General features: G+C 39.2%; 2 protein-coding genes across 4 annotated transcripts; one reads left to right on the forward strand and one right to left on the reverse strand.

The window, feature by feature from the left end:
• Positions 1–232: 232 nt before the first annotated feature.
• On the reverse strand, positions 233–5,922 carry rfc2 (replication factor C (activator 1) 2). Its single transcript, XM_010893546.4, has 12 exons — positions 5,844–5,922; positions 5,398–5,517; positions 4,694–4,763; positions 4,174–4,215; positions 3,946–4,052; positions 3,735–3,836; positions 3,018–3,118; positions 2,735–2,892; positions 2,233–2,298; positions 2,075–2,155; positions 714–827; positions 233–592 (listed from the first exon to the last, which is right to left on the reverse strand). The coding sequence occupies exons 1-12, from the start codon at positions 5,876–5,878 to the stop codon at positions 482–484; spliced, it is 1,107 nt and encodes a 368-aa protein (XP_010891848.1). The 5' UTR covers positions 5,879–5,922; the 3' UTR covers positions 233–481.
• Positions 5,923–6,008: 86 nt separating this feature from the next.
• zgc:171740 (RING-HC_CARP domain-containing protein) lies at positions 6,009–20,608 on the forward strand. 3 transcript variants are annotated; one of them, XM_010893547.4, is made up of 7 exons: positions 6,009–6,229; positions 8,255–8,433; positions 10,272–10,409; positions 12,044–12,367; positions 13,745–13,955; positions 16,237–16,260; positions 16,477–20,608. In XM_010893547.4, exons 2-7 carry the CDS (start codon positions 8,263–8,265, stop codon positions 16,656–16,658), a joined length of 1,050 nt encoding a protein of 349 aa, XP_010891849.1. In that variant the 5' UTR covers positions 6,009–6,229; positions 8,255–8,262; the 3' UTR covers positions 16,659–20,608. The 3 variants fall into 3 exon arrangements, with proteins under 3 accessions (XP_010891849.1, XP_010891851.1, XP_010891850.1); XM_010893548.4 differs by lacking the exon at positions 6,009–6,229 and adding an exon at positions 6,245–7,357; XM_010893549.4 differs by lacking the exon at positions 16,237–16,260.
• Positions 20,609–20,849: the final 241 nt, after the last annotated feature.

The following is a 20,849-nucleotide window of genomic DNA, read 5'->3' on the forward strand; positions in this document are numbered from 1 at the left end:
CTTAAAAGTAATGCTAAGCCCTGCCCACAAGGCTTCACCAACCTTCAGTTGAAAACAACTGCTTGTTGGCCACCTTAGTTTAGTCATAAAAATATTCTGGTGTACCTGTTTAACTGTAACATTTAGTTTAACAAAATGAACACCAGACAGCTCTGAAACTGTTTCAAAATGTAGATACGGTCTGTCACTCCAACCAACCTGCAACACTAATGTGCTTTATAACCAAATGTCATGAAACAAGTGATTTTTAATAGTATTTACATTAGCATACAGGCATAAAATTGAATCCAGAAATGTTTCAACAAATAACTACTCACTAAGACTCTAAAACTGAGTCAAAGTAATTAAATGTTTTTTATCCAATGGGGGGGGGGGGGGGTGGGGGGGGGCAACCTATGTTTGTTTGAGAATAACTGATGAGACACAGGTGGGAGGAGAGCAAGAAAGAAGGGATTTTATGGGTAATGGCGTAGTTGGAGTGTTAGCTGGAATTAAGGTTGGCTGTCTTGCTGCACAGTCGACCCAGTAGGCCTGCCATCTGTAGCAGGGAGTTCACACCCTCTGCCACTTTCATGTGTGTGTAGCCTATTTCCTGAAAGAGGAGATGGAAAATAGAAAGGTTGAGAAAACAGAGAGGTCAAATGCACAAGTTTAGCCATTCATGCAATTTTTTTCATTTTCAACTTTCAGACTTGCTTTACAATGTCTCTTACCTTGATGAACTCCAACTTCAGATATTCAGGCATCTGGAATGTCTTGCACACTCTGAATATGTTACCGATTATGTCCTCAGGGGAGTAACCCAGGGCCCAAAGCTGCTCAATAATCTAACAGAGGTACACATGGACATCATCAGGTTAACCGTAACAAACATACACTTCTTATAGTCATATAGCTTAACTATAGAGACTTGCAAAAGTATCTAAATCCCACACCAATTCTCTAATTTTACTGAATTACAAATTTTAGATGGGCATTTTATCCTGTTTAATATTGTATTTAAAATGTTATACATTGGTTTTACATTATGTATATTGGTACTGTCATGGAATTTCTTGTACTAATATACATTTTAGAAATGTATGCTTTTCTATTGCCTGTTATGTAACTCTATTCTTTTTTTGTGACACACATGTCTGAATGATATCAGTAGATCATTGGGTCCTCTGACCATCTGTTAATCTTCCTAAACCAATAAGGGTATCTGTTTGTTCAAAGGGTACCTTTGTTCTTCAGGAATGTGGCCGGATGTCATTTACGATGTTCCCCTATCCCCTTGGGGGAAGTAGGGGCAATTTGCCCTTTTGAGTAAAACCTATGTATTGTTGACATAAGACGGCTGTGCAGTATCTTACCACACCTCTTTAACCTGTATAAGTACTAAGGATTGTTCTGTGTTACTTTAGAGATGCCTCGCGGTCTATTCTGTAAGCTTTGTGACTCCTCTTCCTTGCAAGTAAAGTAAACTGCTAATTGTGCCAAGAGAATTGTGTCTCTGTACTTACTTCCATTAAGTGTTCTTATCGATGGAATTACCATAACAGTACCAATGTACCAGCTTTGCAAACAGTGTCAGTCTACTTGGCGGATTGTTTCCAGGTTGTTAGGAGAATACTTGGGGATTGCAGTTTTTAATTAGTGCCTCATTCTGAATAGGACTGAGATAAGGACTTTAATTGGGCCACTACAAGACATTCATCATTTTGTCACACCATTCGCCATTTGGTGCCACGCCAATGTTTCTTTGGCCTTGTGACTGGGATCATCGTCCTTCACATAAGACCAATTTAATCTTACAATAACTGATAGTGTTAGCGCTAAAAAATTTAATATCATTTACCATTTGTACTTCAGTAAAATGAGAGGTTGGGGGTTTGACTTGATCTATACATAGATTTATAAGGGACTAACCAAATAATATTTAACAATTATCAGATACGTGATCACATTATATTCTAAACTGAGCAGTTACTGGTCACTTCATTAAAAGAAACATGTTAAAAAGCAACAGCAATAATATTGTGTGGCATTATTGTATTCTGTAGTAACTGCTATTGAATGTGGACTGCAATACCTTGTAGGCCTCATCAATGTTTGCATTGACACAATGTTCCAGCATGCTTTTCACCAACAGTGGGTGTGGCTCATCACAAACCTGAACAAAAACAATTCATAGTTTTTTTGAGAGCTAGTCATGTGATTGAAATATCAGGTTTGGGAACAGAACCATACCTTGAATACATTCTCACTGTTGATATAGCCAAACCCAGAATTTGTGGACTGTAGGTTATTCAGTGCCTGACAAGAAAAAAATAAAACTTTTGTTTTAAAGTTATCATATTCAGTTTCACACATCTGAGTCAGACTTGTATGAGACACTACAAACACCCATGAATATACAGTAGGGATGCACCGATATATCAGCCAGCAATCCGTATCTGCCGATTGCTTTAAATTTGGTAGATTATTTCATACCAATTGTGCTTTTGTCTGAATGTGTGAGAATTTATTATCATAATGTAATTTATAAATGTTCCATTAATTATCAGACTTGTTTGTCATTAACATACATAGAAAGATAGCTTTTGTATGACTGAATTAGCATTTGTTAAAATACAACATCGGAAGCAAACATTTTATTGAATTTATGCAAGGCCACACGGGTATAATTAACAAGCACATTATGCTCATGGAAGACTTACTGCCAACATGGAGGACTGTCCGTTTTCCTCACCTGTCTCATGTCTCCCTGGGCGGTGAAGATTATGGCCTCCAGGCCATCATTGCTGGTGACTAGGTTCTCCCTCTCCACCACCTCCAGCAGACGCATCATGATCTGCTCGTCCCGAAGCTTGGTGTAGCGCAGGACTGCGCAACGTGACTGGATGGGCTCTAATGAGAAAGGGGAACAGCTCAATGGAGCAACAACAGAGCAAATGGAGATGGGTATTGTCACCTAGACTTGGGTCCTAATGTAATACAACAGCTTTATTGAATTGTACAGTAAGGACCCTCACCAATTATCTTGTCGGAGGCATTGCACGCCAAAGCAAAGCGAGTGGTTTTAGAATAGATCTCCATGGTCCTCCTCAAGGCCTGCTGGGCTCCGTCTGTCATACTGGAGACATAAGCACAACTTTTACAAACACAGCCATTATAGCAGGGGGTTAGTAACTAGGCTTGGACTCTAGTCAAAGTTATTTTGAGCTCACAGCTGCTGGGGCATAACATATCTAGCTTATGATAGAAGCCCAATTGAAAGGCCTGCAACGCAAACTGAACAATTGTCAATATCTTCTTTACACTGGCTCCCTAATTTCGCAATATCTAATTTGTTGTTATGGCCCTGTTTCACTGCACCAAATCCCAGCAGACTCAGGATAGTCGATGTTCTGAAGCACATACGATGCTGTTCTGGTTCTAATCATGAGGCCTGGTAACTATGTAGTCTACAACAGAATCCATATATGCCAGAACTAACACTCTCCGGTCTTCTACCTCAATTGAGATCACAGGCACCAAAGCCACCAGAAGGAGTTGCTAAATTTCAATGAAGCAAGGCAAGCATACTTCATCACTAACCCCAAAACCCAGGAAGTACTAACCAATTGCACTGCTTTAAGTATTAAGGAGCAGAGTGCAGGGAAAGTGGACAGCAGTATTTTCTCACAGAAATACCAGTATAAATATCTACAATAATATGAGGATGACAGAAAATCCAGATTGGGTCTTACCTGTCAGCTTCATCCAGGATGATGATCTTGTGTCTCCCTTTAGGGAGGGTGACTTTCTGCTGGGCAAACATCTTGATCTTATTTCGAACTACATCAATACCTCTGAGAGTTGGATGACAGTGTTATTACAGGATTCACTTTGTTAAGCAACAAAAATAAGTTAACACTAAAGGCAGTACATAGATTCAAAGGTTGTCATGTGACATATCACCTGTCATTGGAGGCATTAAGTTCCATTACAGCATCTTTCATTGCTGGCCCTAGAAGAGCTCGTGCCAAACACAGAATACTGGTGGTCTTTCCTGTACCAGGGGGACCCTATAGTAAAAATGCTTATTTAAAGGCTCTTAATGAAATATGGCATAGGGTACATACAATTACTCACATCAGAAGGCAATACTAAAAGGTTATGAATTAATTAATCATGTCAGTCACTCACTGCAATAATGATGTTGGGTACATTTCCCTCTCTGGCAAACACCTATAGGAGTAAAAGGAACAACAACGGGTAGCTTAGCATTTAGAGCACCCGACTCGACATGGAAAGATTGAACGATCAGCCGGTAAGGTGAAAAATGTACTGTTCTGATCTTGAGCAAGACCGCAACTACTCCTGTAAATCACTCTGGCTAAGATAAATAAATGTTAATGTGAATGCATCAATAGCTCCTTTTTACAGAAAAAAGGAACAACTACATACCTCCTGCAATTCTCACATTTTGTAGTTTTAAATAACTTTTGCTAAAATTGTAGATGGGATGAAGAGCTTTTGTAATAGTTTTCTAAATTTCATATAATTCTACAAATGTTCTAGCTGGGAAAATATATGTTTGTAGCATTACTGCTAATTTCATGCAATACTAGACATTTCGGAGACAGAATATTTGCAAGAATCACTACGGTAACAACATCAATGAGGGGAGGATGATTACAAACGAAAAATATTAAGGATACTTTACCTCCAACCTGCTAACGGTCTCCTCGTTGCCGACTATTTCGTTTAACTTCACTGGTCTGTATTTTTCAACCCTGTGAGATTTCCAGAACAACAATAGTTAACAAGACATTTCATAGTTTCACAAAACCTGCACTAGTATAGTACCCAGCAAGCTCCGAAACATTGTCATTGGGCTGGTGTTGGTGGTATGCCTTATATGCCTATGTCTTGTTCTAAACAGACTCCTACTAGCTAGCTACTGTAGCACCCAAAGTCAACGGTATCCCGCGTACGTTGTGTCAAACGACAGCGTTTCTTTCGGCACGCTATAACGTGTGTAAATAATTTTGTTAGAGGCTGAAAACCATGACATATTTAAGTGAAAATAGCAACGTCGTTTTTTACATCCTCGCCGTAGCTAATGATGAAAGAGTCCACCGCCACCATTGCCAAGTTATAATATACTCAGATGTGAACATAGCTACCACTAATGTGAGAACTTAACATTAATAATCGGGTTAGCTGCTTTTTGAGATTCACACAGGATGGGTTTTGTTAGTAATTCTATGCATAGGTACAATGCTGCCATTTGTTCTCATGCCTGAGCTAAATCATACTCTGAGCTAACTAGCAAATATTAGCCATCATCAGCACTGACTGAAATATCTGAGCCATGACCCCTAAAAATAATCCAACTATGTTAACCAGCTAGCTAGTAACCCTTACCATGGCAACTCATATCCAGCGCTAGACACTTTCGTTGGGGCCTCATCTTTCTTCGGTTTAACTTCTGTTTCAACTTGTTTAGAATCTACCTCATTCATCTCCACGTCCATATTTACCGCTCTAAAACCGAAAAAAGTGTATGTACTTCCGGGTCACAGATTTCTGGAAGTTTATGATCTTGGAGTCATGATCAGTCCTGATCAGTTCTGGTGAACTTTCGATACACACACAAACAATATATATATTTGCCAAGATAGCCGACAAGTTTTATTTTTGTTTCTGTCCTCCTATTAATAATGAGGTGTAAACTGCAAATGAGAAATGATAAAACGTACATGGAATTGTTCATGGTGCAATGTGTATATTCAAGTAATACTGAACTAGATACTGAATTACGAAGCTACTTGGCCTTAAAAATTTATAATAAATGGTGTAATTAATCTTACCGCTCTGCAACATAAAACAGCAAATCTTCTAACATTTTATCTATGTTTGATTTATTTTTACGTTAGTCATTGCAGACTTTTATTTAGAACGGGAATCGTTAGACCCCGGCCTTATTCTTGCTAAATATGACTTATTCTTGTCGGCGTGACGGATCTTCTTCCCGCCACGAAAGGAGCCAAACCGCTGGCGCTAAACTGACGTCATTTCCTTGGACAGCTTCTGTCGGTTAATTTAGTGCCAGCCAATTTCTATGGCCATCACATTGGACAAAATCTCGCCAAAATCTGCGTTTGAGCTCATGTGTGTTTGATTCAGTATTGATGTCACACTGAACTCAGCAATACGAGATGGCCGTTACAACGAGGATTTGCTCCGGGTCACCCAGGTAAGGTCGCTTGTGCTTCAGTGTGATCCGACAACCCAGCGAGTGCTGTATACTAAGACATAATGAGGTAGGTCTAGGTCGATGTCTAGATCTCACTTAATTGAAAATACCCCCTTTATTGTTCAAGGACACCACCCGCAAATTCCCTCAATACTCTTGGCAATGATCTGGGATAACCCATTCGAAACCGCTGAGCGAGCCATAATGCAGCATCAATACCATTCTTAAAGAGACTCGTTCGCCCTTGCGTCATGCACTGGGACAGTTAAATTTAGGTTGAATCTATCAGTATTGTGTATGGATTTCTGTATCCATTCTTTTGGAATACAAAAATCTACTTGGGTTTTGAGTTGCATTTTCACCACCATCCAAGTTATTTTTAAGGCGTGGCAACCACAGAGACACATTGTTGGGCTAATTACAACAGCTATACCTATTGTACTACCCTACATCAAGCAGCGTCATTCATGTAGTACATTTAGCCTTCATAGATACTTAGTGGGAGAGAAGTAGCCTGTGGCTTGTAGATGCATATTTAGAAATTGGCTGTACATTTAAAATATTTACTCTGTTGTTTCTGAAAATACCATGTGCACCCTATTCATTAGAATTATGTCTGCCGTGAAGATCCGTGCAAATATCCTAGTTATGAATGTATTTACAGATTTGCATAGTTTTTTAGCCTTCAAAAACAATGTAGTTTTTGCTGAACCACCACTAAACTAATTTAGTGACTCCGAGGTGTGCGGCTACTTTTTCTTGGTGGGCTGTAGGCAATTTCAAAGATGAGGCGTGTTCCTCTTGCGAGGCTGGCAACGGAAGGCAGCGATAGGCTATGCTGGGAGAGGCAGGGCAGGGGTGTATCCATTCATTGCGAAAGAACGAAACGCGAGGGACGTCCTCACATCTGTCCTATAGAAACTCCAAGGAATGGTTTGGCAACTCATACGTTTTGTTTTGCGGAATGAACCAACCCTGGGGAGGGTTTGTTTTGTCTGGTTCTTCCTGGATCTGGCGTTTACCGAAAAGTACCTTGGTGGCCAACACTTCTGTTAGGCCCCAACTATATTCTCATCATAGGACACAAACAATTTCCGTGACCAGTCGAAGTGGTGTAACAGCCGACAGGTAAGCATATTCATGTATCGATAGGTTTCTTTCTGAGAGCCACAGAGTTGACACATTGTTCCAGTTAAGTTTAGCAAGCAGCGGACTGCAATTTGATACCAGAAATCGAACTTCAGCCTATTGGTCCTATACCGGAAATAGAAACCTATACGTAACTTAACGTTAACTTAACGTTATAAATAGCCTACAGGTAGTTATGGGTGTAAACACAATCCACGAAGAGGTACTCTGTTTCATAAACAAGAGAGAGTAGCAACTGAGATAGCATATGTGATGAGAATCAATAGACCAAATCTATCTGAATATTGCGACATGCTTTAGTCTGTTCTATTGACACAGTATACAATTGAACAGTACATCAACATTCCCTGTCCTTAACTATACAATTATTTTTCAGCATTCAGAACTGCTGATTACCTTCCCTATTCCACCCACCCAAAAACATATTTGGGATACTAGGCCTACCTGGCATTTCTCATAATAATACTAGCCCTTTGAACAATGACACACAGCAATGTCAATGTTCCTGAACTTTGTGGTCAACAGATCATACATTTTTCCCGGTTTGCTCTTACTGTGGTTTAGTAGAAGGCAAGAAGGCCAAAAAGAATGTAGGCCTTAATGCAAACGACAATGAATGTTGAAATTGTAATTTTGTCAGTGCCACTAATGTTTCTTTTCTGAGTTAAAATAATAACTGTTTCAGTAAGACTGGTTCATTCTGTAATTTGGAAATGTCAGTTATAACATGCGAAAACCAAAATATCCTTGATTTTCTACAAAATGTTGATCAAGTGCGATTTCTTGTGCAAGGATGGGAATATTTCTAGCCACAACTGTGGTCTATGTTCTTTCCACTAGAACGTGTTATTTTCGGTGTATTAATTTTGTGTGCAGGCAGGAGCATGTGGACATCATGTTGTAGCTGGCCCTGTTTGGAACCCACCGCCACAGTGGAAGAAAACGGCAGGTCATGGCGCCAGGCCTACACAAACTCGGGCTACAGCCAGTCCTTGACCTCTCCCGAACATTTGTGCAAGGCCTGCGGAGGCCATTTCGATGCCATCGCTAGGAAGGTAAGAGGCAATAGGCCTATGAGAAATACCCCGATAAAGATTGTGGAGGACAGCTCTTAGCTTAAATATAGGCAGCAGAGTGTGACTTAACTTTTGAAGGGTGTTGACTCGAGGATTAGATACGTGTACACTATTGTGGAATCCAAATGAACAGATTGGCTTGTCAAAAGAGTCACTACAGAGCGTTTAAACTACTATTCACTACATTCTTAACTGAGCCTGCACTGGTGAGTTTTACATGGATGCTTGAAATCTGGATTGTCCAATATAGAAAGCTACATTTCTAGAACAGATTCATTTTCTGAATCAATCAAAGGATGAAGTGAAAGGCAGTTTATATCATTGTCAAGTGTTAACTGGGATTTGTCCAACAAGCCTTTCCAATCTGACATGCCTGCTCACGAATTGTCACACAAACTCATTTGCAAAGTTAGCGGCCACCCTTTTTTTTTTTTATTGGGCTATATGAGTTTTTATGCTGCAGTACATTATCAGTTTACACGTCTGGAATTGTCGGTTTACATGGAAGTAAGATGGTACAATCTTTTCTATATAGGTGCCAGAAGTAAGGTTAGGTTGTGTGTGTCATAAGTGCTAATCCTGTTTGTGGTATTTCAACAGTATTGACGAGGACTTGACTCAGCACCATACAGGATTATTGGGAGGAATGCCTAAAATGGTTGCCTTGTCTTACTTTCACGCTAGTGACTAGTTGTTGTTGGTCAGGTGCGTGCAAGTACAGTTTTGGCTGTTGGCTGGACAATGTGCTGGACACTGGGCAAGAAAGTGTTAGTATTCTAAAGTTCTCAACTAATTATCATTCTAGGTTAGTGAGCGGCTGGAACAAAAGCTGAGCAGCTTCATGAAAATGTGTCTAAGCATGTTATAAAACACTCAAGCTAATTCATTACATCCAATTTCTTTTGTTGGAGGCCGCAAGGTAGCCTAGTTGTCAAGAACATTGTGCCAGTCAACGAAAGGGGATTGGTCCTAATCCCTGAGCTGACTAGATGACAAAACCTATAGTTACAGGTTGTTTCTGTTATTGTAGATTGTTTGCATTCAGTGTTTATCAATTTTTCCACTCTGCCATAAGTCCATGTTTGAATGATGCTGTTTACAACAACTATTAAACTAATATTGTGGAATTTATTTGATTATTATTAGTAGAGTCATGTTGGCTTGGAGTGTTTGGAGCATGTTATACCGTGCTTAGACCCATTTCCATAATCAGTTGTTGTCACTTGGAAATGATTAAACAGCAAAATGTGAAAATTAAATATCTCTGACTTAACAATCTTTAAATACTGTTTGGGGTATCAACTGCAAACACAAAATGAGCAACAAATAGACTGCAAGATAAATAACTTCCCTTTAAAGCCCAGTTCAGATACATAAGACTACATAATATGACAATATACAACCAGCTGGTTGTACATGGTTGTGTTGTACAAAAGCTGACTATCCCAGACTCACGGGTCAGCAAGACTGTACGAGCAACTGAGAGCGCCTCTGCACAATGATGTGATGACACAAAGTTGCTAGTTGTTTTAGCAGTGTCGTAGCAAACTAGTGTCATGACCTACATCCACCAGAAACTGTGGAAACCGTTACTTTTCAGATAAATATCAGCAAGATTCAGCTACTTGACTGAACAAAGAAAGTTATCACATTATTCTTTAATTGGTTTAATGCATCCAAGATCTAACTGGTTGAATCATGGAGAATCCAGCTGACGACGTGAGTCTTGTCTATTTTATTTGAACAGGGCTTTACTGTGACCGCTCAATCCCCTGGAGTAGTTTCACACTCTCCTGTCCTCCTGTCTCTCTACCCAGCATGTCTGTGTGGACTGCAAGAAGAACTTCTGCGGCCATTGTTCAGTGCAGTTGGAGCCGCCACACCCGCGCCTCTGCCACACATGTCAGCGTTTTCACAGGACCCTATTTGACCGTGCTCAGTTGATGCGACTCAAGGTGCAGAAGTGCTCTTTTATAACATCTAGTGGCAATAAATCAAAGCCAAATGCATTAGGTTAAGCTATATTTCAACTATACACACACTCTCTCTCACACACACGCTAATGGTGTTAACACTTTATTGTTACATTAATATCTGTGTAATAACACTAATTACACGAGTTGCAACATTGTATTAAGATAATGTCATGATTACCTATTTTTTACAGGCAGTATTTGTAGAAGTACACCCTCCCAAGCTGTCTTTTTTGTGCATATTTGGAGACATTAATATTTGAGCTAAATTAGTCACATTCATTGATCAAGGTGACCCAATGTAAACAATCACACCACAAAAAAACAACTTTCAAACATAATGCAATTAAAATGAACAGAAATGTAATTTCCTTATGCAGAAAATAAATCTACCCCTACATTTACCTTTAGATAAAATAGCTAAAATTCAATCAAGTGCACCAAAACAGGTGCTAATGATTAGAAAATCATCAGAGTAATGTGTGAGGATCCAGCCTTTCATAAAGATGGTTGGCTTTGGTCTTGGACTGTAAGGGTGTGTGGTAACACGACATCCCAAGATTTATCCAAGGACTTCCAAAAGACTTCCAAAGCCATTTCCAAACATTACGTAGGGTAACACCAAGGGATCTACAGGCATCTCTTGCCACATTCAAGATAGAAGTGCAAGAGTCAATGGTCAGAAAGACTGCATGAACGTGGGCAACATGGGAAGTCAGGAAGGAAGAAGCCTCTGCAAAAACAAAAAGAGAGCGAGCATTAAGACACAATTGAGGTTTGTGGTACAACACGTGGGTAAAGACCAAAACTACTGGAACAGATTGGTCAAAGGTAGACTTGTTTTGCCTCATTGCCAGATAACTGCCATTGAACCGAAGAACTTCATGCCAACCAAGGGCAGTAGGATTATGTTTTGGGGTTGCTTTGCTGCTTCAGGGCCAATGAATTCCATGTTGTTATAGAGAACATGAGGCCGTCCGTCAAAATGCTGAAGCAGAACCAAACATGGATTTTGCAACAGGACAATGCCATAAAACAAAGTCAAAAACAAGAAATTGAGGATTATAAAATGGCATATTTAAAGCCTAGATCTCAATCCTATCGAAATGCTATGGAATGACCTGAAGTGGGCTGTGCATGCAAGGAAGCCCTAGAATATGACATTTGAAGCACTCCGTTAAAGAAGAGTGGGCAATAATTCTTCCCATTTGAGACTGATAGGCAGTTACAAGAACAGGCTACAATAAGTTAATTTAGACAAACAGGCCAACATCAGCTATTGAAATAAGGGGTGTGCTCGCTTCGTCCACACTGTGAAATTGTATTTCAGTTTATTTTAACTGCATAAATTGTTTTCGAAATGCATTTTTTTGTTATTTGTTATATTGGGTTACATATTATCAATGGATGGTTGGATTTTAGTTAAAAAATACATCTGTAACAATTTGTACAATAGACACAACTTTCCAGGGGTTGTACTTTTTCACATGACTGTAATAATAACTACATTACGAGTGTGTGGTAACGGAGCTACGCTGTTTAATAACGACCAGAGGAGTAGGGAATATATAAACAGCGTGTGTCCGATTCTGTTTTACAATAACCTAAAATACTAGGTGCGGGAGCTGCGCGACTACCTCCACCTGCATGAGGTACCCACCCAGACATGCCGGGAAAAGGAGGAGCTGGTTGAGCTGGTTCTGGGCCAGCAGACCCCCAGCACTAGCAGCAGCAGTGAGACCGTGTCCACCCAGCCAGGGGCTCATAACAGCCTCCCTGCCCCGGGCCCACCGCCTTCTCCCCAGACACCGGGCCCTGCCAGCCCTGACACTCTGACCACAGATCAGCCAGAGCAGTTAGCCCCCGAGGCAGAGCCAGAGTCAGAGCAAATCTCTGATGAGGAAGATGATGATGAGGATGAGGAGGACGAGGCAGAAGAGGTAAACTCGATTAAATGTTTTAGGGAGGTTTTGAATCAGTCGCTGTTACATGGATGGACGTTTGACTACCAAGGTGATGGCCAGTGTCAGACCGCAGCTAAATACGCACAAACAAGATGAAACAACATTTTAGTATGATGAAACAGGACTATTTCAATGAATTAGATACTACATTAATACCAGCTGTTCTCTTGGTGAACTATCAATATGTGCAAACCCACATGCACTGCAGATCTCTGTTATTGGCCACCCTATAAGCTCTTCTTAATGCTTATGTTATGGTTGGTCTAAATGCAAAAAAAATTCTAGATAATTTTGCCCCCTCTGGTTGGTATTTTGGACCGAGCATGTTACTTGTAAAGAATTACCTGACTACTTAAAAATCACTTTAAAAATCAAAACAGAAATAAAGATTTAAAAATGTTTGCCAAGCAAATCTACTGTAGTGAAACATTTTGTTTGGAATGGGAAAATCAATGTTAAACAAATTACTTGTAACCAATACATTTGCTGCTGTCTTCAGATCTCATAGTTACTCTAGCTATTTGTTAACAAACTATGCGATCTGTGAGCTCACTCTATATTAATACATTACTGAGTGTTTGGTCGTGTGACTAAGCGTGGCGCAAGATTCAAAAGCCACGCATTCCGGCAACAACTCCAGCAATCGACTCAGAAATGTCGACGGCAAAAGAGGACATTCCCGGGCCGGTTAAGAAAAACAAGCGATGGTTCAACTGAGGCCAGCAAGACCACAGAAAAGTGTAGTTATTGGAAGTAGCCTTCCTTACGTTGCAAAACATGTTTCAACATTTAACATGCAATGGGACAACATATATTTATATCCATACATTTTTAAAGGCACATAATATAATTAGGAAATATGGTTGGAAATGACAGAATTCAACTTACAATATTAGTAAAAATATTTTACACACGCTTGAGTGTTTCTTTCCTTTGGTCAATCTGAGTTGATGCGACAATCGACTGAAATGCGTTTTTCTATTTAAAGAATAATGTTGTGAAATTAGGCCACATTATGGTTCATTGCAGAACAATTCTAAGCTAGATTTAAACATACTGAAATTTAGATGCAAACGAATTTCAGTAAATGATCTATAACCTTCCGCAGATCTGTCAAGCACTACTCACATCCAATGGAAATTGACATAATTCGCATTATATAGCTATTTAAAGCATGTGTCTGGTCGCTGTTCTACAGGGCCGGAATGCTGGAATTTTAACGGCCATATTGGCCTTAAAAAAAAAAAAAAAAGTATAGTGTAAACTCAGCAACCGGCAGACAAAATATAAACAGACCGAACTAAATAGACATTTTCATTCTGACCTGTCTTCGTGTTTGTCTTGTTCCTGCAGTCATCAGGCAGCGAGGAGACCCTGATACCAGACCGCAGGGCCTCCTTGTCTGACCTGAGCTGTGTGGAGGACATCGGGGGCCTGAGTGTGCGCCAGCTTAAGGAGATCCTAGCCCGCAACTTTGTGAACTACAAGGGCTGTTGCGAGAAGTGGGAGCTAATGGAGAGGGTCACCCGTCTCTACAATGACCAGAAGGACCTCCAGAATTTGGGTGAGCATTTCCAGCATTTGGTTACTTGAGGCTCATTTGGTAGTAGAATGGTGCAAGCAGTCCCAGTGAAGTTGCTGAAGAATCACATAGGTGATTGACATACAAACATCTGCAAAAAAAATTATAATGCTAAAGACTAAAATGTCTAGCTTTTTGGAAATTGTCTCATTTTAAAATAAATAGTAATTTTTGCCTGCATTTTGAGTATTTGTTTTTTTTCCTATTCACCCCTAATTGTCAATACCAAAATTCTTCCTGATCAAATCCTTGGGTCATTTACTTTTCAAATGTGAAAATGTTTTGTTGTAGTTTGTCCATTATAACAGTGATATATATATATATATATATATATATATATATATATATACTCACCTAAAGGATTTTTAGGAACACCTGTTCAATTTCTCATTAATGCAATCATCTAATCAACCAATCACATGGCAGTTGCTTCAATGCATTTAGGAGTGTGGTCCTGGTGATGACAATCTCCTGAACTCCAAACTGAATGTCAGAATGGGAAAGAAAGGTGATTTAAGCAATTTTGAGCGTGGCATGATTGTTGGTGCCAGACGGCCCGGTCTGAGTATTTCACAATCTGCTCAGTTACTGGGATTTTCACGTACAACCTTTTCTAGGGTTTACAAAGAATGGTGTGAAAAGGGAAAAACATCCAGTATGCAGCAGTCCTGTGGGCGAAAATGCCTTGTTGATGCTAGAGGTCAGAGGAGAATGGGCCGACTGATTCAAGCTGATAGAAGAGCAACTTTGACTGAAATAACCACTCGTTACAACCGAGGTATGCAGCAAAGCATTTGTGAAGCCACAACACGCACAAGCTTGAGGCGGATGGGCTACAACAGCAGAAGACCCCACCGGGTACTACTCATCTCTACTACAAATAGGAAAAAGAGGCTACAATTTGCACGAGCTCACCAAAATTGGACAGTTGAAGACTGGAAGAATGTTGCCTGGTCTGATGAGTCTCGATTTCTGTAGAGACATTCAGATGGTAGAGTCAGAATTTGGCGTAAACAGAATGAGAACATGGATCCATCATGCCTTGTTACCACTGTGCAGGCTGGTGGTGGTGGCGTAATGGTGTGGGGGATGTTTTCTTGGCACACTTTAGGCTCCTTAGTGCCAATTGGGCATCATTTAAATGCCACGGCCTACCTGAGCATTGTTTCTGACCATGTCCATCCCTTTATGACCACCATGTACCCATCCTCTGATGGCTAATTCCAGCAGGATAATGCACCATGTCACAAAGCTTGAATCATTTCAAATTGCTTTCTTGAACATGACAATGAGTTCACTGTACTGAAATGGCCCCCACAGTCACCAGATCTCAACCCAATAGAGCATCTTTGGGATGTGGTGGAACGGGAGCTTTGTGCCCTGGATGTGCATCCTACAAATCTCCATCAACTGCAAGATGCTATCCTATCAATATGGGCCAACATTTCTAAAGAATGCTTTCTGCACCTTGTTGAATCAATGCCACGTAGAATTAAGGCAGTTCTGAAGGCGAAAGGGGGTCAAACACAGTATTAGTATGGTGTTCCTAATAATCCTTTAGGTGAGTGTATATACTTGAGGTTTTCCTCAATGCAACATCTAGCGGATACATCTTAAGATAAGTACACTGTTAAGTATATTTATTCAATTATAGGTCTTCTCCAAAATCACCCATATCGACCTTATCATTACCTAATAGGCAAAGATTACATTTTATTTAATTTAGTGTAAATATTTTATATTTTCAGTTATGTTTAATTCAGGCCTTTTATATTGGGGGATATTAGCAAAACAATATAGAAATGTATTTGTTTTACTTTTTGACAGTTATTGCGGTTCAAGACTTTTGGGTGTTAATGACCCTATATTCCAATGAATGTACTTGCTGTAGGCTACTGTGTGGGCTGTAGGCTACTGTGTGGGCTGTAGGCTACTGTGTGGGCTGTAGGCTACTGTGTGGGCTGTAGGCTACTGTGTGGGCTGTAGGCTACTGTGTGGGCTGTAGGCTACTGTGTGGGCTGTAGGCTACTGTGTGGGCTGTAGGGTACTGTGTGGGCTGTAGGCTACTGTGTGGGCTGTAGGCTACTGTGTGGGCTGTAGGCTACTGTGTGGGCTGTAGGCTACTGTGTGGGCTGTAGGCTACTGTGTGGGCTGTAGGCTACTGTGTGGGCTGAATATTTTTTTTTTTTTTTTGGGAAAGCATAATACATAGTGTGCATTTGGGAAAAATTTTATTAATTTTAGTTAATCTTATTTTTTCCAGTTTCAAATGCAAAACATGAAGAAGGTAAGTTTTTTTTCAATTTCAAAGTCAAGAAAAGCATGATCAAAAGTATTTGGCTGCCAAAGGACAGAATCATAATGACACTGGCAGTTCATGTAAACCATGAACAGAACCAAATAAATGTTTATTTAGTCTGAAACTGTTTGAATGTGTACTGTTAGTAGCATTTGGAAACACTCAATGGAGACCTCTCCTCTTTCCCCTTTCATTGTGCTACAGACCCTGCAGCTCCCAAGAGCCAGGAAGTGAACCTGTGTCGGATCTGCATGGACTCTCCCATTGACTGTGTGCTGCTGGAGTGCGGACACATGGTCACATGTAGCAAGTGTGGCAAGCGCATGAGTGAGTGCCCCATCTGCAGGCAGTACGTTGTCCGGGCGGTGCACGTGTTTAGGTCCTGATGCATTGCAACAGGGAGAGACATTGGACACCAAGGACTAAAATGGAATGAGGCCTCCACTGCTCTTACAAGAATGCACTTCTTACTGCACACTCACAAATTCAGTCTTCTTTCTGGTGTTCCAGCAAAATAACCTGTCTCCAGTTTTTTGGGTTCTTTTTGTACTTAACCGACCCGTATTGTTTCTGCATTTTCAATACTTTACAGGTGCTCAAGATTTCTGTACAATCACTTTGTTATTGACAGGGGTTTTATGATTACATGATGAAGTAGATGTCATGTGTTCACGTTGGTGCCAGTTAGACACTGAACTAGACACTTTGCATGTGTTGGGTAGCAGTACCTTTTCAAATTCCAAGGTTATTTATATACATATTTCTTTTAACCCTACACACAGGCGAGACTTGAGCATTTTCTGTCTTTGCATATGTGTGCATGGAAAACCTCCTAGGATTCATGCCTGAGAAACAGAGCCTTACAAGAGAAATAATTAAATTCAGAATCCTGGTGAGAGGAAACATGCTAGGTTACTCTTGTTGTTCATGTCAATAGCTAAACGAACAAAGTGGCCAGAATGGTGCTATTTGACCAATGATTACCCAGACTCAGGGTCTCATTTTGACAGTGCATATTTGTGGTGGTAATAGGTAGAGCTCAAACTCTTACAAAGGTTCATTTCAAAACGTATCGCAAAAGGAAATGATGGAAAACACGTTTGAACGTGATTGTGCAGATAATTGATGCATTTATAATTTGTGCGTTTTAAAGTTGCTACACAAGATTTCAAAAAAGATTTTTGCAGTGTAATTTCAATTGTTTATCTGCCGTAATATTAGAATTATAGTATTTCAGAGTAATACTTACCAGCAAGAGTTGTGATTAGCTGTTTCATTTGCCTTCTGACTGGGATATCTGCCTATTGATTTCTCCTGCTGGGCAGCTGTGCTGTTATTATTATTTTTTTACTTCATATATGGTGGAAACTGGATAGAAATATATAATAGAAAACATTGTTTTAATGTTTTTACAGCAATTTACACTAAGGTGATGGGCATAACCAAAGCGAAAAACTGAAGTGGGAGTGTCCACCAATGTTATGCAGGGGAGAGGGACATTTGTTTTGAATGGTACTCTAGTGTTCATGCAATTCAACCATCTTCCAAATGGTGTTGGAATTCTTTGTGTAGCACCTTTAAGTGCTGAATTAGTGATAAGGTATTTGCACCCTGAATTCAGTATCGGCAACCCAGCTGATCTGTTAATTGGTTTTATAGTCTGGGTCACTACTTGCAATGTGCGTGCTATGTAAGTGTTTCCCGAACTAGAGGTTGCGACCCTAAGTAGTGTCACTTGATTTGAAAATGGGGTTGTTAGAGAAATAGGAAAACTTGGTTTATAGAATGTGCTAATCCCTGGTAGCTCCAAAATGTGGTTGAAATTAAGATGTTTGATTTCTTTATAAATGTGTCTCTAACCTATTCACGGGTTAAAAAACAAATGATGACCCTTTTACTATAATAGTCTCAGGAACAGTACTTGTCTTCTGTTTCTCAGAAAACATTAGAACAAAGTGGACAGTACAAATCAAAGGCAGTATATCAGAGTGAGAGGTTTCTAAAGAGAAGATCATACACAGTTGTTGCTCGATGTGGTTCGTTGATGTTTTCCTGAACTTCCCAATAACATTTTCACTTATTTAAAACCATACTTCTTTCATATTTAAACGCTACACAAAAATGTCTGATTTATTTTGGCATTGTCACTTTGCCAATTTAAGTATTTATTTTTCTAATAGATTTTTTGTCAAACTACCCTTTAATAAAGATGCACTCCAGAGTTTTGTATAATTTCAGCCAGTAGTCATAGTAAAAATTGTAATAAGTTCCTCTGCTTTTGTGTACTGTCATCCAAATATTTTTTGCACTTGGTATGATAAGTTATGAATCTAATGCATTTTTTATTCTCTGGATGTCATCAATAGTTTGCTGTTTTTTGAAGTTGGTTCCATTGTATTACCAAAATGTAAGTTTGGGATAAAGAAATCTGACCTTGTTTTGCAGCATGTCTCCAAGGCTCTCACCACGTGTCCCAGAACAGAATGCTCGTCCATACACAAACACTTATTAGCTGACCTTTTCCTAATGACAAAGTGATGGATTGTGTTAACCACTAGTTCATCAAAAACATCAGTTTTCCAGTTGCCTGGAATTAAAATGGTTTGGCATTTGTCTTTGCAACAAGGGTTCATGGGATGTAAGTGTTAACTTTATATAGTCTTTCTACTGCAACCACTGCAAATCTGTAATGAATGTACCATAAAACTGCTCATATGAGAAAATGCACTTATAGTAAATCATGTCTGTTTTAGTGAATGCATATCTACTGGGAAAGAGTTCCAGGTACTTGGTCTGCCTGAACCGAATGTAACTCGTTTATTACTGGTTTTTAGTTGTTTACAATAACACAACAATTTCTTACTGTGACTGCCAATATTGCAAATAGATTTTTACATTAGTCTGTTTGATTTGTCAATTGACAACAACTATGCTAATATCATGCAAGAACAATATGAATCGTCTGTATTTTTAGTTTGCAGAGAGCAGTTGAAATGGGATATGTTAGTGTGACTAGACAATTAGATCTTATTTTATAAACCTAATGTCCATGTCTCTTTTTTTCACCCTGGACATCAGTTTAGACTGGCCAACTGTCAGTGAAGTCACTCTTTCTCTCTGAGGAAAGTTTTGTGTATGTTATTATACTGTATGCGTGCTTACATGTAGGTTAACTGAACTGAATATCTGAACATTCCAAACTAAAGAATTTACCCCAACAGAACTACTAGCAAGTTTTTACATTTACAGTATTTAAAGCAGGTGTAGGCAACAATTTCGCTGTGGGAAGATTGAGGGCATTAACACAATTACAATAATTATTTTTTAAAAGGTTTTTATACTGCCGATTGACTACAACTGAAGCTAAAAAGAGAATGTTCTTGAAATTAAAAATCATTTCATACTTTTACTATACAGAGACACAATCACATATTGTTTTTTAATGGGAATAGTTAGGAACAGATTGCTTAAAGTAAACAAATATTTTTTCCTGGTTATTGTATAGTTTATTTTTTCTAATCCACCTGCCACTTGTGGGTTGCTATGTCCCGCCAGCCTCTTGTTGCCGAGTAGTAATGTAAAGTTATACCTTTACATATAACTAAAAAATACCTTATTTTGACCTCAAAAGGCATAAGATACTATTGACCCGCCAGCCACCTGTTGCCGAGTAGTAATGTAAAGTTATACCTTTACATATAACTAAAAAATACCTTACTTTGACCTAAAAGGCATAAGATACTATTGACCTGCCAGTCACCTGTTGCAGAGTAGTAAAGTTATACCTTTACATATAACTAAAAAATACCTTACTTTGACCTCAAAAGGCATAAGATACTGTCGTGTGCATTTGTGGGATGTTGATGTCCCTATTCTGCTCCCAGAGCCCTATAGTTCTTATTGCTGTTTGAGGACCTAGATATTCATGTGAATTGGTGATTATAAAAATTGAGGTATTTTTTAATTTAGAGAGAAATCAATGTACTGTTGTGAAATGTTGGATGTATTTTGAAGACTATCACATAAATCTGTCATATCTTCTGAGAATTAACAGTGACTATAAAATGTAAGAATGTTTTGCCCTCAAGGCATAACATGCAGACCAGTTTTTAGGTTAGAACAAAGAATTAAGTCTGCGTTATCCTAGAGCAAAAAGATTAATTATTAATACACAAAGTTAACTTTGATAAAGAGATTTGCATGCATGCTTTTGAAAAAGGCTGACTGCTCTGGCAAAGGTCAGTTTAAAAACGTTTGGAATGACTCATATGTATGTGTGGAGAATTCTTTGTTTGTGTTTGGTATACCTGGATGATTAAACTCCCTGTTCAACTACTGTTAACTTGTATGAAATAATGTCATGCCACAGAGTCATTTAAAATATAATTGTGTGTTATACATTTGTCCAATTACTAGCATGGACTATGGCCTTTGTTGTAGTTTAAACATGTATTCAGCAATATTAGCTAAACAAGCTAAATGCTGGATCTGTTAATAAAACTACAGTGGAAGCTAATAGGATTTATAATTAAGAAAACATATATTTTTGAAAATGTATTATATGATGTTGATGTTCT

This window comes from Esox lucius, chromosome 7, assembly GCF_011004845.1.
Source record: "Esox lucius isolate fEsoLuc1 chromosome 7, fEsoLuc1.pri, whole genome shotgun sequence".
NCBI classification, from domain to species: Eukaryota; Metazoa; Chordata; class Actinopteri; order Esociformes; family Esocidae; genus Esox; species Esox lucius.

Excerpts from the sequence above, each read along its gene's own strand:
- rfc2 (XM_010893546.4), bottom strand. The coding sequence starts at position 5,878 with ATGTTAGAAGATTTGCTGTTTTATGTTGCAGAGCG. Across the intron at positions 5,518-5,843 it reads CTGTTTTATGTTGCAGAGCG|AGCGGTAAATATGGACGTGG; the intron begins GTAAGATTAATT and ends TTTCGGTTTTAG. Across the intron at positions 4,216-4,693 it reads AGACCGTTAGCAGGTTGGAG|GTGTTTGCCAGAGAGGGAAA; the intron begins GTAAAGTATCCT and ends TTACTCCTATAG.
- zgc:171740 (XM_010893547.4), top strand. The coding sequence starts at position 8,263 with ATGTGGACATCATGTTGTAGCTGGCCCTGTTTGGAACCCACCGCCACA. Across the intron at positions 8,434-10,271 it reads TCGATGCCATCGCTAGGAAG|CATGTCTGTGTGGACTGCAA; the intron begins GTAAGAGGCAAT and ends CTCTCTACCCAG. Across the intron at positions 16,261-16,476 it reads AAATGCAAAACATGAAGAAG|ACCCTGCAGCTCCCAAGAGC; the intron begins GTAAGTTTTTTT and ends ATTGTGCTACAG.